This window comes from Microtus pennsylvanicus, chromosome 1, assembly GCF_037038515.1.
Source record: "Microtus pennsylvanicus isolate mMicPen1 chromosome 1, mMicPen1.hap1, whole genome shotgun sequence".
In the NCBI taxonomy this organism is placed as follows: domain Eukaryota; kingdom Metazoa; phylum Chordata; class Mammalia; order Rodentia; family Cricetidae; genus Microtus; species Microtus pennsylvanicus.
This window is the reverse complement of record NC_134579.1, coordinates 182446915-182465276: the sequence shown is the minus strand read 5'-3', so window position 1 is coordinate 182465276 and position 18362 is coordinate 182446915. Positions and strand designations below refer to the sequence as shown.

Sequence of the window (18362 nt, the reverse complement as noted above, 5' to 3'; positions counted from 1 at the left end):
AAGATTCATGAGTGAGATGAATGTGTGGTTAAATGAACTCCAATGGATTAGTTCGCTGTGCAACTGGCATCTTCCTTGTTCTGCGCATGCTCCAGAAAATGGTCTTGTTTTTCTGGTTGTGATACAGTATGAAGGGAGATGAGAGACATGGGTAGAAGGGAAGAGCATGCAAAAGGCAGCTGCAGACCTCACACAGCCTCACAGACTCAACATCATGTGCTTACCCAATAGAGTGAGACCTGAAGCCCGGCAGCATGGGAGAGAAGATCAGGGTTGAGTTAGCACAGAATGCACAGACATGACCCTTTTGGGACTTTTGTGCCTTTGCAAGAAACATCTAAGTAACTCAAGAGAAAGGTCTAGGTAACTTCATTCGCTGTTTTTTAGAGTACACAGTCTGCCTTCACTGTGAAAGCTGAGGGGGAAAGTGTTCCAGGACCCCCATGGATATGGAAATCCCAGGATGCTTAAGTCCTTGCATAGAATGCCTTGTTGTTTGCATATAGCTTCTAGCCTCACTACTTGGATACCTAACACAGGGTGAAAATCATATGTCATTTGTTATGCCTTGTTACTTAGAGAATCTTAGCACAAAAATCTGCTCCTGTTCAATAAAGATGAATTAAAAAAAATATTTTCAACCCGTGGACTTAGGAGCATAAACAATGGCTGATAGTACCGATTTCTAAATGTGCCTTAAAGATTTTTGTCTGCCACTCTAAAAAATGTTTGCATCTAGTTGTGTTTCCCACAGCGATATATTGATGGCAAGCCTCCATTATATGCTTCCTCCAAACATTTTGGTCCCCAGTGAATCACCGTCTGAGCAAATTCACCGGGAAATTCTGAGAGGATGCCAATATGTTATTATAAAATCCATCACAACAGGTTAGACTTCCTCAGAGTTCACTCCATGGGTGTGACTTTAGCACACAGGTGAGGCAAGCGCTACTAACGCTATTGGCAGATGGAGTCAAAGACTGAACATGGTTATAGATTTGGTCCTGGAACACACAGAAGAATTTTATAGTATAGTGAATAGTATAGGACAATAGCACACTTTAAAGCAAAGGAAAGTTTAAGGTAAAATAACCTGTGCTAAAATTTTAACATTTCCTGTTAACATTTTATAAATTGACACATCGGTTTGAACATAATGTAAAAAGAAAATTTTATCATTCAAGTGTATTAACCTGGTGGAAGTTTAAAATAACATATACTTAATACTCATTTTAGTAAAATTTTTTTTAAAAAAGCCTTTGCAATGCTTGATTAAAAAAACTAGAAATACATCTCTGTCTTTTTCCAACTTAATAAAAATGTTCAGAATTGAATTTGAATCTCTAGAAATGTGTACTTCATTTTCCAGAATTTTTATCCACCGTTTGTCTGAAGCAATGAGGCTCAAATCGCAGATCTCATGAATGCTACGCGGTTGCTTTACTACTCACATAAATCTAGCATAGCGACATCAGTCCCTTCACAATGAAAACTACGACTCGTTCTGTGAAGTTATAATCAGTGAACAGCCTGGAATTCCTGGAAAGTGAGTTATGCACTGCACTAAAACAAAGCACTTTAAAACAAGAGTAACGGTCATTGACAGGAAGGTATCACACCACAATTTGGACAGAAGTACACCAACACACTACCTATACACTATAGCCTTTGTTCCTCACTAGAGAAACACAAGAAGCCTTTTATAAGACCCAATGGGTCCCCATCACAGATGCATGCTGCTTTCCTTCAGGTAAGGACCACCTTGAGTTGGCCACATAATAAAGGGTAAACATAGCACATCCATAGCTCTATAACACTCCAATGGCATTGCTACTTGGTTTTCCCTTGCTTCTTCTGTGGTTGGATGGAACCCAGGAGCCCCTGAGTTACGGCCTTGTTGCCATTTTCCTCTCATCTACAAGGTAAAGACCATCCAGGTAAGGGTGAGATCGCTTTCATCCTGACACAATCACTTTCCCAGATTCTGAGCACACTCTTGAAGAGGTTCAATCAAGGAAAACACACTTGTTTTTAGCTTCAGAGATGTTTATATAGACTCATAAAGATGGAGGAAAGATATTTGGCAGTACTGTACAAGGTCAAATGTTCAAGAGAAAGTTGTCAACTGCCTATGTAGAGGATAAACTTTATAAACATGTCAAAATATATTTTCTTATATATAATGGGCAGAAGGGCCTTTCTTGTGTAAGGGATTATTTGTTCAGATAAATGGTTCGATGCTACTGACATGACTGTGAACCTTACCTATAATAAGATAGCAGTAACTAATAATACAAAATCACACGCTGTCTCTGAAGGCTTTCAGTGTCCTTTGATAATGTGGTACTAATAAAGAAGAGGATAAAGCAATACAGAGCATTCATGTGCATATCAAATTAATTCTATACACACGAATGCCTAGTAAAAATGGTTCATGAATACGAGGAATAATCCAACAACCTTTGATGTAAGAAACTAAATAGAAAGATATGAATATTTACAACTAGGTATCAAAGCCTTGGAGAAATAAGTTTCAGAAATCTATGACATAAATGTCCACGTAGTTTTTGAAAAGGATAAACTTAAAACTTGCCAACTTAAAAAAAAATATCTTGGGGCTGGAGAGACGGCTCAGTGGTTAAGAGCACTGGTTCCTCTCCCAGAGGTCCTGAGTTCAATTCCCAGCAACCAAGTAGTGGCTCACAAGCATCTGTAATGAGATCTGGCACCCTCCTCTGGCGTGTGAACATACATGGAGGCAGAATGTTGTATACGTAATAAATAAATAAATAAATCTTTAAAAAGTTACCTTGGTTTCTATGAGAAAAATAAAATCAATTTCTAAAGAAAAATCTCCTAAACCACATCAACCAAATTCAAAATAAATTGACAGGGATTTAAACAATACAAATATGACAGCAATAACTGTGGGGGAAAAAAATCCCATACAGCACCATTTTCCCTGTTTCTGCATGAACGATGTTAGGTTTAATTCAAAGTCTATCTCCATGTTGTCCCTAGTCTCTGCAAACTACTGACAACCATAATGTTGGAGGTACTTAAAAGTTTTACTGCTGCTGTATACGGTACGATAATTCAGTTATTGAAAATGAAGATATATAAATTGTTAATATATGTCAATATACTGGTAAGGTAAACAAAGAAAACTACCAGAAATGTAAGTCAAATAGTATCATTTTAAAATATAAAATATACCAGATGGTTGGATACAAAAATGTAACCTAGAATAATTTATCAGAGCAGATTCCACTGAATATTTTCCAATATCATTTAAATTAAGATATGTGATACTTAATATTCATTGTCAACTGGTTAGATTTATTATCACTATGGAAACATGTCTCTGCATGTGTCTGTAATGTTGTTTCCAGATGGGCTTATCTGAGGAGGGAAAACTCACTAGCCCGTGGGTTGGGGTCCAGACCTAAAAGGAGAGGGCCAGCATTCTCCTCTCTCCTTCCTGACTAGGGGTACAAGGTGACCAGTTGCCTCAAACACCTGTTGCCATGACTTCCTGGACAGAATGGGTTATGCCCTCAAATTATGGAACAAAATGAATCTTTCCTGAAGTTGCTTTTGTCAGAGCAAAGAGACAAGCTAGCTAATAAAACCAGTTGGATTCTTTGTATCCTGGACTATTCTGAAACCCCTCCTCATTCCTTCTAACTTCTGCTTTTATGGGTAGAAAGGGTAAGGCTGAAGCCAGGCTTCTAATCCGACCTTCTGACAGAAAATATCACAATATCCAACATAAAAATTTATTTCTGTCACCAGTCAATGTCACTTTTACCCATTAAAGAAAGAAAGAACACCCTACCAATCCACAATGCTCTTGTTGTTGTTTTGTTTTAAATACCCTGACTTACCTCATATCTCCAAACTTCTTGCTGATGGCGGTTCCCACATTACTGAAGGCTGCTGTGGCCTTCTGCCCTGCATGGCTCAAGGTCTCATGTGTTTTCTTGTACCTAGAAATAGAAGAAATCCATAGGATGCATCAGAACACAATCCACGAATGGAGTCATTGTAGGAAAATTCTGAGTGCCTGTGAGAGAACTCCAAGAAAACAAGACAAGAGTCATGTGACCTCAGTTTCTTTAAAACACAGAATTGTTCTTGGAATGTGTTTTTGTGTTCTTCCCAGGTGTGGTGGAGAGGAATGAATTTACTTCAGCTGGTGCTAGTCGTGTGTCTCTATGGGAAACATGTTTTGGCCCTGTGTGACTTATCCTTGTGATTGGCACCCACTCCTGTGATCCATCTTAGCCCTCTGAGTATAAACTGTCTGATGCTCTGAATAAAGTTAGCTGTTGCATAGGGCTTTAGTTTGCCTTATTTTCAGACCTGGCTCCCCCAGGTTCATACTGCCCACTAAAGGGTAGGCGGGGAGTGACGAAGCAGAATAGAAAGAAAAGGAGAATCCAGGGGATGTGAGATGTGAAAGGAGCCCCTCATTCTGGAGTCTGGCTGAGGTTTCCTGCCAGCCGGGAGACAAAAGCTCTATCACCATCAACAGAATTGGTTGTGAAGGTTGCTACATTGAGACAAAGGGCCTTTTAGATACTGACATTTCAAACATCAATGTTAAAATAGCAACAAACCATACTTCAGACCTTTGGGTTTAACTTTCCTTCTTTCATAACTGCAAATTTATAAATTTCAAAAATATTTCACACACACAAAAAAATCCATTAACTTGGAGTTTGTTTATGTCTCAGAAGAACAGACAGTATGTGGTAAGCCCTGGCTGGTGACCAGTCAGTCACACAGCAAAGGGAAGGGAGGAGGTGGATAAAAGGACCCACTAGAATTTTTTTTCCACAGAGGTCTGAAAACAGCATATCCAAATTATAATTGCACTTTGTACATTTTACATGTGACTTTATGTTTTAATTATGGAATATTCTGACCACATGGAACAACAGAGTGCCAAGTGGTTTATACATGATCTAAGATATTAAAATACAACTTGCTTCTAATAGTAAGGCAGTTACCATAGCACAAAATGTAAAAGATTAGGATAAAAATCGCAATCATTATCACAAAGTTCTAGAGCTCTCTGATCACCTAAGGACAAACACTGAGAGTCTCCAGAAAGAAACAGTACTCAACAGAATCCAAAAGCAGTATACTGAATGCTAAATTAACTGGGCTCAATAGCATTTAAAAAAGCAAAGAGTTGGGGCTGTAGAAATGTCCAGGGGGTAGTAAGAGTATATACTGCTCTCGCAGCGGACCTACACCAGGCTACTCACAACCACCTAGGACTCCAGTTCTATTCATATATGCACACTCATGTGTATGTGCGTGCACACACACAGGCACACAAATCAAAAATAAAGAAAATTATGAAAATAAAGGTGTTTACAAATAAATGAAGAAAAATTTAGAATTCCTTCCCAGTTACATTCTAGGTTGCTGATAGAGTTTTCACAAAGTAGTAATGGAGTCATGAAAGAAGATCTATAAGAAGTACATTCAAAAGCAGAATGGGGCACTGTGAAGGTCTGGAAAACATTGCACCATATGCACATAAAACATGTTCATGCACTATGGCTTAGGATTCAGAGCTAGCTTTATTCTAGAACTCTCCCTACTAATACCGATAACACAATTATGAATAAACAAACAAACAACAACAACAACTAAATAAATAAATAAAACAGTCAAGAAACAGTTTTCCTCTGCAAAATTTTTCCTGCATAGTGGCAAGGAAAGGGAACCATCCATTGGATGGGAAACTACTACCACCTTTGACCTTTTCTTTTTTCCTCCATATCCAATCCATCAAGACACCCACCTGATTTGCTTCAGTTTTCCCACTTAGAACCAGAGCCTGCCAGTTCTGCCTCCATGGTCTCTGCAGCTCTCTACTTCCCCTGGCCTTGTCCCTCACCTGAGCTGTTGTAACGACTACCTAACTTATCTTCCTAATTCTGTCTTTCTCTCCCGACAGTGTCTTTTCAACATAACAGCCAAAAGAAACATTCTGCACACACCCTTCACCAAGTCCATAATATGCACTGACCTTCCATGGCAGCTTTACATAACCCGGCCTCTGGCCCACACCTCCTCCCTTTGCTTCAGCCACTCAGGATGCCTCCCTCACTGCTTCCAGAAGATGCCAGACCCCATCTTAACCTGGGGGATTCTGTTCCAGTTGCTCAGCTTTGTGACGCCATCACATTTGAAAAGAAAGGGGTGAGGTTAATGTCAATGTCCTACTTTGAAGGGTTAAAAAGCCTGCTCGATGAGGAAGACTAGAAACCACCTTTCTCCATCCAATAGGGCCAGCCGGAGCTTCCTGGATCCTTGGCCATGTGAGTGTCAGCATCAAAGAGGTCACAGCAAGGGAGGAAAAGGCAGTCCTAAAGTCTGAGAGTTGACTACCTGGCAGCCACCCAGCACTGACTCAAGGGACCTGAAAGACACTACAAAGGAAAAGGGAAGGGAATGGGGCAACAACTGTGATCTTCACAGGAGGCTGAGTTGGGCTACTAGAAAATTCCTTCTGATGTCAGTCTGGCACCGCTTTGGCAGCGTCTTGCAATTAGCCTGCATATTTACTCCTATTGTAAGCTGGCCTATGTAGTTTAACAGTATGTGTTTGAGAAGGCTTTGAATTTTGAGATAAGACATCTTTGGAACATATGTGTGACATTCTGAACTGGATGACTCAATTTAAACCTACCCAGAAATAAGGTCACATTGTAAGCACTCAGTGTTACATTGTGTTAAAGGCAGCTCCCATCCCCAAAATATGAGGTAGGTACACACAGAGATCTGTTGATATTTGTGTTAGTGACACTTATATATCAACAATGAAGGATGCATCTCTATTTCCAGTTTCAAATTCATTGTCACAATGCAGCCTGATGCATGGCTCAATGCACTATTTAGGATGCCAGAACTCCTTATTTCTGAGGAATAATTCATAAATCTATTTTGTTTTGTTTTGCTTTTTATTTGTTTTTTGTTTCTCGTGTGTATGTGTGAAGCAGAGAGTTGAATCTGGGGCTTTGAGCCTTTAATGTTAAATCTGAAGGCCATTAGAAACAAGTCCTTTAGATGACGCATGGTGAATGGAGCCATGGGAAGGTGCTGTGGCTCCACGGTGACAGAGCTGGTGCATCCCCTCCCCCCATAATGTCTGTCTCCTTGGAGGTGACACTGAGGTGGCTGGGTCAGTTTTTTACAGCTCCAGTTTCATGTAGACAAATAATAACACCGTTGCGTAAGGATTTTAAGATGTGTGGGAGACCCTGTCCCAAAGATGAACAAGGCCTGGGGGATCCCAACTAAGATTGTCCTCTGGCCTCCATAAATATGTACACATGTGCAAAACCAACCATACATACACACGCACACACACACACACACACACAATTCTAAGGGGTGTGTGACACAATTCTAGGTGTGTGTGTGTGTGTGTGTGTGTTTCATTTTCCACCTCTTCATTACACATGCTGTTTAAGAACAGTTGGTAGTCATTTTGCATGGTGCTTAGAATCAATAAGCAAGAAAGATCTCAGGGGGTAGGCAGTGAGAGGGAGTTCTATGTGGGAAGTGATTACCAACACCATAGCAACCAAGGGCCTATGAGAAGTAGGTCATTGAACTCAGAATACTTAGAGCCAAGGAGCACCACTTACAGCACTGCCTACATGAAGGTACTTCAGAGGTTGTATATTGTCCATACCCTGTCATTATAGCTGGAGTCCTGGTTGAACTTGGTCTTAAACTGAGGGAGCAATCTACTCCCACCTAGGTGCTAGGGACCCAAGCCCTGGAAATGGCACTTCTGTCAGGCCACTGGTACTCTTGACTCCCAAACTGTGTTCACATTTTTACTCTTTTTAAAATTAAAATCTAATTTCATGTATTATTATTATTATTATGGTTTTGTTTTGTTTGTTTTTCACGATAGGGCTTCTCTGTAGCTTTGGAGCCTGTCCTGGAACTCGCTTCATAGACCAGGCTGGCCTCCAACTCACAGAGATCTGTCTTTTTCTGCCTCCCGAACACTGGGATTAGAGGGTGCGCCACCACTGCCCGGCTCATGTATTTTATCTGTGTATAGTGTGCTGTGCTTGCATGCGTGTGTATGAGTGAGTGTGTGTGCACTTATGTGCCACAGTATGCATGTGGAGGTCAGACATCTACTCTCAGAAACTGTTCTCTCCCGATACCTTGTTGAGACACGGTCTCTCTTACTGACCCTGTAGTTATGTGTCCTGCAAGCCAGCTAGCCCAGAAGATTCCAGGAGATTTTCCTGTCTCTGCCTCCCATATGTCTGCAGGAGTCCATATCTCTGTAGGAGTACTACAATTACAGATGTGAGCCGCCATTTTGGCCTTTTTGTGGGTTCCAGGTATCAAATACAGGTCATTAGGGTTCAGTTAACAGGAAAATAGTCTTTGCTTATTGCCAGTTGAGCTTGGTTGAAATGTTAAGCACTTAAGAGCCGGGTGAGCTGTTTGGCCAGTACGTAAAGTATCGTCTGTAGATCTCTTTGGGGGTTTTCCTCTCCAAACCAAATAAAAAGGATTCTATTGACTTTTTCCATGAATGCCCTTGGTAATTCACATACAACACAGGATTTACAATTTTAATAGGCAGGGCTAATATTAAAAAAGACAGAACAGTGCATGGTTTGGACTTAAGCATTTTCTACATATAACCAGAATCAACTGTTTTTAGAAGCTATTTCACAGCATGAATGCATGTCCCCCAGGAAGAGAGTCAAACGAGTGCACCCTTAACAACTGCATTTCAACATCTCATCAAGGAATGCACACAAAACCATTCAGGATCATTTTCTTCCAAAGGCATCCAAAGTCATATGTCATTAAAATATAAGTCTACCATTTCTGCCTGGAGAAATGAATCCACTTCCTGGTTTGGGTAATACAATAGAATCCAGAAGGTAAAGAGAACTAGCTGCATGAGAGATCGTGTGTGCACAACTTTTAATATTAGGTCTTCAATTGTCACTGATGCTTTGAATGCAGCAGAGCTACAAACCATTCCTCACAAAGAGAGGTAATTATCATTCGGATCATGGTGACCTGAAATCGAGCCCATCAGCAAAGGGCAAATAAGTCACAAATTGAACCTCACTATTCAAGCACTGTGAAGTCTCTGAAATGTGGCAAGTTAGGCTGTGCTCTTCTTTATGTACAGCTTAGGCACTGAGCTTTTCAAAAAAAGATGGAGGAGTTTCCACTCCTTTTAAAAAACTCCCACCCTTTGTGGACCTACCATTTGGTCTGTGGCACAATGCACAGAGGTCTATTAGTGGGAGCGTTTCATGGGTTCACAAAGCAGAACCCTGTTAATATATAAACAAACCCACTGGCTCTAAGGCACCCATCTGCACCCTACCTCCTTGAAACCACCCTACTGCACCCTGCCTTCTTGAGACCTAAAAGAAAACAAAAGAAGTCCCAGTGTGAAAAAAAAATGGCCAAAAACAAGAGCAACAAACCCCCACCCCCATACACACAGGTGACCCCTTGTCCTGGGTCTGTATTGCTCAACTATTTCTGTAAAGGAGACAATTGCAGTTCATTTTGTAATTATTCTTGTTCATTGGGTCCTATGGCAGTTTGAATCTTATTGCTGAAGAAACTATGCCAAGATCTTTCATTAGCATACCATAGATTTTCTTTTCATTATAAATCAAACTAAATAGGCCATGATTACCTAATCACTATGCAAAGTATCGCCTCTGGGAATCACACACATTTTCTGAAAGCTGAAATTCTTTTCAGTGCTTTGAAGTCTGATTCTTCCCAGCTAACTTGCCACAGCTAATCAGTCTCTCATGTTCAGATTTTTTATCCGATAAGATATAGAATGTGTGTTAGAATGGGAGTCATGCACACTAATACAGTGGGCTTTAATTAATTTAGGGGGAAATAGTTGCCAACACTCTTTCCAACATATGATTAATAAGCCCCCTCCTCCACTTTCCCTCAGCAGCCAAGCAAACAGGGTTAGGGAAAGACTTGCTCCTGAAATTATACAGTTGATAATCTTATCTCTCCTCACTCCTAAGGGATTGGCTCTTCTCTACTAAAGGAAGTTCAACTCCACTCCTAAAAATTAGTAAGAACACAGTCATTGGACGTATTAATCTCCAAGTCCAATCCTACAGCTTTCGATGATATCCATGGACAAATGACTTACACACACACACACACACACACACACACACACACCTGTGCCTTGAACTGTTCTCAGATTGTCCTCTCAGTCTGACATTTCTTTCTGGAGTAGTTCAGACATGATCAAAACAGGCCATTGAGTGCCAGCTCCACCTCTGTGTCTCAGTCCTCCTGATGACAGCAGAGAGTCCCTGCAAGCCAGTAAAGCACCTGGCACTGAAAGACCCCTACTTAGCAGCATTAAGTTAGCAGCAGCAATAACGCTATTTTACAAGGTTTGAATTTTTGAGCAATATAGCTGAAAGCTAGGACAGGGGAGTTCAATTTAGAGATAAGGGCGTTGGTCAACTTAGGGGCAGGGGCGCTGAGCTAGACAAGATATCTATGGTCAACCATCTGGACTGCCAGCAGGGAACTTAGGGTTCAGAAGAAGAGTTGTACCCTAGATAGGCCAAGTCAGCATGCATATCTGATTTCTTGGAAACCACAGAACTGTACTCAGTTTGAACTCGAGCCTTATTTGAATTGCCCAATCAAAACCCTGTAACTATGCGTCTCACTTCTGTACCCACGCTTCTGCTTCCCTACCCTATAAAAAATCCACTGCCCCAACCTGAAGGCGCGCTAGTCCTCCGAGTGACTAAGACGCCCCAGGTACCTGTGTATCTGAAATAAACCTCTTGCTGTTTGCATCCGCACGAGTGCTTCGCTGTTCCTTGGGAAGGGTCTCCCCAGACTGAAAGGCAGCCCACTTTGGGGGTCTTTCAGCACCATACAAGATATACACCACTAAATCACTGTTGCCTATCACGTTGGTACTGATGCAGTCTCATTCCCTGTGTACACAGAATCCAGGCTGTCTTAACTGCAGCCCATGAAGTCACAGCCATGCCCTACTGACATTGAAGTATGGACTGAATGGACGCTGTGCTGTTCAAGCATTCGCGTGAGTCACACCCCATCACTTTGCTTCCCTCATCAGCTATCTCCAAATGACTGGGATGTCTTGGTCAGACTGACCTCCAGATCCTCCCCCTGCTCTCCATGACTCTTGCTTACAATAGTCCCATGAATGATTTTCCAATTCCCACCCATACCCCTGCATAATCTATTATATAATCGATTGGAAATGATTCATAAATGTGCATCAGCCCAGGCTATTTCCTGCTTCAAACTTTCCAGTAGCACTAAAGCCCTTGGCATTGAGTTCTCACTTGCCCTAAGAGGCCTTAGAGGCTGTGTTGTCCACACAGCACACTGCAGACAGCCTAGACTTTCTTGAGAGACGACTGTCAAGTTGGAAGTGTAGGCCCCAGCCCCTTGCATCTATCCCAGCCCCCAGGCCTGGTCTGCACTCCAAATTCCAGCAGGCCAGGTCCTTACCCCTCCCTGGGGATGGGGTCAGGACCACTCCCCAGGGTATTTAAGTGATCTCCCAAAAGAGGAACATGTGGTCTTCTTTTCTTCTTCGGGGTGGGGGGTCGCAGTTCCGTGGCTTCCCCGTTTCCCATTCGGGGCCACCCGAGAGTGCAGACCTCCTGTTAAACCTGGATATTTCTTAATTTGGCTTGTTTTGATTTGGCTTGATTGGAAAATTTGCATCAGCAGGGAGCTCATGTTAGGAAATATTTCTAACAACGACTTTTGGTTCCCCAAAGCTTCAAAGGAAGTTCATGCCTCAGAGTCTTGGCATCCACTTTTTCTCAGCTTGAAAGCTCTTCTTTAGATCATTTAGCCTTGGATCTTTCCAGTCTGTCAGGTATCTGTTAGAATCAGGCTTTAGAACAAGATTGTCCTGCCTGGGACACCATACCAGCAGCCTCAGCCCTCTCTTCCAAGTCTCTAACTGGCAGATCACCTTCTACTGTTATCCTCACAGCATTTCCTGGTCGGCCCTTCCTGAAAGTTCCTCACAGGTTGTTTCTGGCAGTTCCTCACCAGTTGATTTCATTATTTGTTTCTTCCTTGTTCCCTTTCCACACTGACAGAAAGGTAGGCACATACAAATCACAATCCCAGAGAACCAAGACAACAATGAGGACCCTAAGAGAGACATACATGGATCTAATCTACGTGGGAAGAAGAAAAAGACAAGATCTTCTGAGTAAATTTGGAGCATGGGGACCATGGGAGAGGGCTGAAGGGGAAGGGAAAGGCAGGGAGGTGAGCAGAGAAAAATGTAGAGCTTAATAAAATCAATTTTTAAAAATGGTAGAAAAGAAAAAAAAGAATATGAGACTCTGAGAAACTTAAACCAATAAATGCAAATTTTAATTTCAAAAAAAGTTTGATAGAAATATTCCTCTCTGAACCAGAGTTATGCTTAAGTGGCAAACATATGTAGATGCCATGAAGTTTCTTCAAGGTGTCCATGGAGTATATGAAGCAGCTAGTGTTGATATGAGGTCCATTTGTCTGGCTGTTTGGTGGACAGTTCTTCACTCAAAGAGGCCATGACACCAGCTAAGGTCTAATAGCTGTCAATTTGAGGACAAATGCTCCTCCCCAGTACCCTAACTTTGTAAAGGAAACTAACATGAAAGGAGTGCTTGCAATGATGAAGACTTATATTAACATCAAAAAAAGAAAGAAAGAAAGAAAGAAAGAAAGAAAGAAAGAAAGAAAGAAAGAAAGAAAAGAAAGGTAGGCACTTGCCAATCCTATTATCCTGAGGTTTAGAGTAGCCTGGAGGTAGTAAGTACCTAACTGTAGACATTCATTAACACTTGGATAAACAACTGGGTAGGACCCTTTAACAGCTTTCTGATCCCTGAAGAAGAAAGATAACTTTCTGCCTCTCCTCCCAAACTAAAAACACTAACTGGATGGGCTTCTTAGGAGTAGAGCCTTTTCTCCTGTGGTGCCATCACTGGCTGTCACCCTCAAGAGGCACCACCTGTCTCTCTCTTGGACTGATTACATTCTGAGGACTCCTGGGAAACCTGCTCTACCCAAGCCCTGGAGTGGCCACATCTCCACACAAAGCTCCTATCCTGTTTCACACTCCCACAGTGCCCTGTATTTATCATCCTGAACAAACCAAACAAAACTCTTATCTTTCTAATTCTATAACCCCAGGGACTAAATCTGTGCAGTTCATCCAAGAAGTTTTCCACCCAGTAGACTGCTTGGCTACACCAATTTGCTTTTCAGACACGAAAACACAGAGAGTACCCATTCTTAGCATAAATAGCCTGAAGACTTCCTGGAACCTGCCTGCTGCGAGTCCACATTCCAGGATGCACGTGCCTCTCTCCTCTTCCTGCCCCCATCCCAGCTTGGCACACTGGACACACCCTGCACAACTATTCCTTCCTCTCCTTCCTCCCCACCTTCAGCCACTAAACTACTGTGCTCACATTTGGTTATCTAACTCCTGAAGTGATTAGGGAGGTCAGATGAGGCAATTCTTCTTATTCCTATACCCCAGGGCAAAGTTTAGATTAGTATGACTCGAAAGCCAGAGACCTAAATTCAGTACAGAGGGAACTAGATGGTGTTCAGCCACACACTGTCAGAAAAATTCATTGGTATTTGTCATTAAAGGGCAAAGACATAAACCTAGACCATTGATAGATAAACATATTTAATCTAGTGCCTTATGCCCCACCGTCCTTTCCTGGAGGTTGTTCCTATGGTGGTGTTGCAGTACTATTTTAAGTTGATGCACACAGGTATGTGATTTATAACCTTTTCACAGCTATCATTCTCAGAGGAGGGAAGGTTGGCTAGCAAGCCCCTGGAGAAAAACTTCAAAGACCCCGGAATCCATGCTCTCATTCTCTAGGATGCCTCCTAGCTAGATGAAGCTTTGGACATGTGCACATCGCAACTGGGAAGACACATGGACCACACCGCAGGTGAAAAGAAACAACTGTTCACATTGGAAACAAAGGCAGCTACTCTGGGGAGCTTCAGGCTCCTTTCAGATCCAGCTCCTCATACAAAGGACATCTTCCAGAGCACCGAAAGTTCTTAGACATCAGTGCTTAAGAACTAGCAGGTGAAATTAGCATCTCACAAAAATGGAAATAATTGCTGCCAATCATTGGTGGTACTTTTTACTACCAGGTACTAAGCTCAGGGGCAGAGAACTGCAAAGAGCAAAACTGATTTCCACATAGGTACTAGACGAACATGGAGACAGTATTTTCACACGCTAATGAATGAAGCAGAAAAGAAATACATAACTCAATGTCAAAAGAATTCTTAAAGACTGACCTTGGGACTAAAGGCTTGGGATAGGAAGCCCTTCTGATTTCCCATCAGCCACTAGTACTCCACACACAAAAAGAAGAAAAAAATCTTATATGGAAAACCTTTTCCATATAAAAGCAGCTAACAAGGAAAATGTTTAAATCATCAAAAAGAGCCATATATGGGTCTAATTTCAACATGTGAAATTTTATTTGTGTTTTTAAATTTCAAGTACTTTATAATAAAGTCTTAACAAAAATATTTTTTTAAAAAAGAGTCATAGCTAAACATCTCACGTATGTTAAAAAAGAATCCAATATGTTCACCTGTACAAAATAAGAACATTGCAAGCCAAACAACTTGTCGGTCCAAGTCCAACTTTAACTATTCTACAAGAGAAACATAAGGTATATTTCCAAAGAGACGAGGCCAGAGCTTTCATTTTAGTTAGTTTCCCACAATATGTACAAGAATTGTGAATGAATTTTTAGATTAATTGAAAATAGAAGACAGGTGGGCAGTGGTGGTGCATGCCTTTAATCACAGTACTCAGGAAGCAGAGGCAGAAGGATCTCTGTAAGTTCGAGGCCAGCCTGGTCTACAAGAGTTAGTTCTAGGATAGGCTCCAAAGCTACAGAGAAACCCAGTCTCAAAAAATCAGGGAAAAAAATGAAAATATACAGCAAGCGTCTCATATTCTGAAAAAAAAAACCCTGTTCATTTCCAGTTTCTGAGGAAAGATGACGAGAGGCTGAGGAGATGGCTCAGCTGAGGAAGCACCTGCTGCAGATGCATGAGGACTTGGGTTTGTATCCCTAAGAACCTAGCAAAAAAATGAGCACTACAGCATGTGCCTGTAATCCCACTGCTGGAGAGATCCCGAGAGTTCACTGACAATAGGAACTGATAAGCTCCAAGTACAGTAAAATGTTTTTGACCTTGGCTCAATAGATAATATGGAAGGTGATCCAGCATCTGCAGAACCTTTTTGGCTTATAGCTGCAAGGCTTGACACAGACCTCACAAGGCAGATCACACGAGGGGCTAGAATTCTCCCTCGACAAGCAGGGTCTGTGCCTATGTGAGTGTACCATGATGCTCAGACATTCATTCAAGTCTCTCAGTTTGAAAAGACCGACCAAGGAGAACTAACACAAAGCCATGGGGAAACTCAATACGCAGTGTTAAACAGTGAAAAACTTTCCTTCGTTGAGTGTTCAGAACATGGTTACCCTCAACAAGGGTGAAGTGAGGGTGTCGGTGTCTGGCTCCATATCAAAGTTCAACTCTCTCTATTAATATTTCCTTCATTTCCGTCATCTCTCTTACAACAGTCCTGATTCTGGGACTCTAAAACAATTCATTGTGCCACCTTTCAAATTTTGGAAAAACAGCGCCAGCAAGTGTCATCAGGAGACAAGTTTGTAGACTCTGTGCTGTCCCCTAAGGACTTATGAGCAGTTTTAGGCATGTGCTCTAGCGCTTTACCCCATGCCCAGCTGTTTGTCATCACTTTTGTGTCTGGCTCTGATGAACGACACTTATCTTGAACAGAACAGAAAACTGGCAATGATGAACTAACTCTGTCAGAGGCCTACACATCCCTTGTTCCAGGAAACAGCTAACTTCAAAACACAGTCCTGCCCTGATGCCAGCCAAAGATGCCTGAAGGCCAGGAATCTTTCTTTACATGGGCTATCTAACGCTGGTCAGATGTGAGAGTTGCCAGAGGGACGAGCAGACAACTCTAACTTTACTACTGTCTCATCCCAATGCCAAGTCTCCTGGCCTTTCCATCCCATGATAACTGATAGTCACCAAGGTAACAGGATCAGAAAGAGACACAACAAGAGTGAAAAGAAGAAGCACTCAACTTTCCGGGAAGCCTCTGCCCATTCCCGGGAGACATGAGATAGAGGTACCAACTCATTCCAGTCAGAATGGCTAGCTTCAATAAATAAATCTGACAGAAAATGTTAAAAAAGATGTGGAGAGATAGGAATCTAATACACTCTTGGTGGGGTACAAAGTAATGTAGGCATTGTGGAAATCAGTTTTGAGATTTCCCAAATATTAAAAATAGAACTATCATATGACCCAATTATTTAATTCCTGGGACTATCCCGAGAATCCTACAACCCATCACAGAGATATGTGCAATCCCATGTTTATCACTGCTTCTTTTCCTATAGCAAAGAGTTGTAACTCAACAGATAAATGGATAATGAAAATCCACTATGTATTTCATGTATATATGCATACACACATATGCATGAATATATGCATATATACAAGTATGCATATACTTTATTAAGAGCGGCAGGGCTGCGTCCCCAGCACCCGGCCTCTCGCATGGCTAGCTTACCCGAAATAATTACACGGAAACTGTATTCTTTTAAACACCGCTTGGCCCATTATATCTAGCCTTTTCTCGGCTAACTCTCGCACCTGGACTAGCCCATTTCTTATAATCTGTGTAGCCCACGAGCTGTCTTGAGTGGGAGAATCATGGTGACTCTCTGACTCAGCTTCTTTCTCCCAGCATTCTGTTCTGTTTACTCCTCCCACCTATGTTTTAACCTATGAGGGCCAAGCAGTTTCTTTATTGCTTAACCAATGAAATCAACAGATTGATATATGACACTCCCACATCACTTTACATGTATGTGCCTATAATATAGTATATAGAGAGTCTATTTTCACAGATAGACAAATAGATTTAGATTAGATATAAATATAGTGGAATACTATTTAGCTCAAATGTAAATATAATCACACAATTTGCAGGAAAATGGATGGATTTAGAATATATAATATTAAGTGAGGTCACATAATCTCTGAAATAAATATTCATATTCTCCCTCATATGCACAATCTATGCTAAGCCAAATGTATGTGGGGGCATATCATGTAGAAATGAAACAAGAAAGGCTAATGTTAGGGCATAAGAAAGGATGGGATGTGGGTAACGGACACGAGTTGAAAGAGAATGTAAAGCCACTTGTTTTTCTAGTTCACACTCTGTCGTGGAATTTTTGGTTTTCGTGGTGGATAGATGTATAAAAATATATTTGGTAGTGAAAGTATAAATCCATTGTACATAGCTGCTTCTATAAATGACTATTCTAACTGCACAGAAGTACACTGAGGTACATAGACTTTGGGTCTGGTTCACTTTGGAGTGGTTTTCCTCTGCAAAATTCTTACAACAAAGTTGATAAATGAAACAAAGATCAGTCTAAACGGAATTAGAGTTTGGTTGTTTGACGTTTGGTGTCTCATAGGCTGGCACCTAACTTAGTACGTAACTGAGGATGACCTTGAATTTCTGATCCTCCTACCTCCACCTCCTTAGTGCAAGAAGGGAAAGAAAGCCCATCACACCTTCATGCCATGTTAACGCATGAACCCAGGATTTTCTGTATCTAGGCAAGCACTCTACCAGCTACATCCTTTGGTCCAGGAATTAAGAGCCTTCATCCACACAAGTTTATCGCAGGAAGGTCTTTGATAGTTTGCTCTTCGTGCAATATACTTACTACCGCTCGTATTTCTTTCCTTTGCTCCTAAAGAAAATACTTTCCTTACACTTACAAGCCCCAAACAACCTGGTAGGGAGACCCAGAGGAAAGCTGGAAGAGCCGCGAGACCGCAGACTCCCTAACTTCCGGAAGCTCTGCCCATACTCACGCAGTTGTGGTCTGCATGTCATGCCAGCTTCGGCTGAAGTTCTGCTTTAGCTCGTTCATCAGGTTCATGCCAAGTTTCTGTTTGATCTCAACCAGATGTCTTTCTTTTGCTGACAAAACTTGTCGCAAAGTTGTGATTTCGTCTTCTAGCTACAGGTAAGAGAAAGAAAAATGACAGGGTGAAACATCAGAGTGAGTGAAAGATGTATTTCCAAAAGACTGGGATGCTTCCGTGCAGTCCTGTTAGGGGCCTCACGCGGCCAAGGCCAAAGCTTAACTATGCAA

The 18362-nt window shown here is 41.6% G+C and overlaps 1 protein-coding gene across 6 annotated transcripts in view; it reads right to left on the bottom strand.

The window, feature by feature from the left end:
- Tpd52l1 (TPD52 like 1) overlaps positions 1-18362 on the bottom strand; it is a 103806-nt gene that overhangs the window by 10603 nt on the left and 74841 nt on the right. For 4 of the 6 annotated variants that reach the window (XM_075946403.1, XM_075946427.1, XM_075946408.1 and 1 more), the window contains exons 3-4: positions 18079-18227; positions 3888-3989 (exon numbers count right to left, since the gene is read on the bottom strand). In XM_075946403.1, the coding sequence (XP_075802518.1) occupies positions 3888-3989; positions 18079-18227 (251 nt within the window). Of the gene's footprint in view, positions 1-224; positions 240-3887; positions 3990-18078; positions 18228-18362 lie in introns of all 6 variants that reach the window. The other 2 variants (XM_075946396.1, XM_075946417.1) reach the window with 1 other exon arrangement.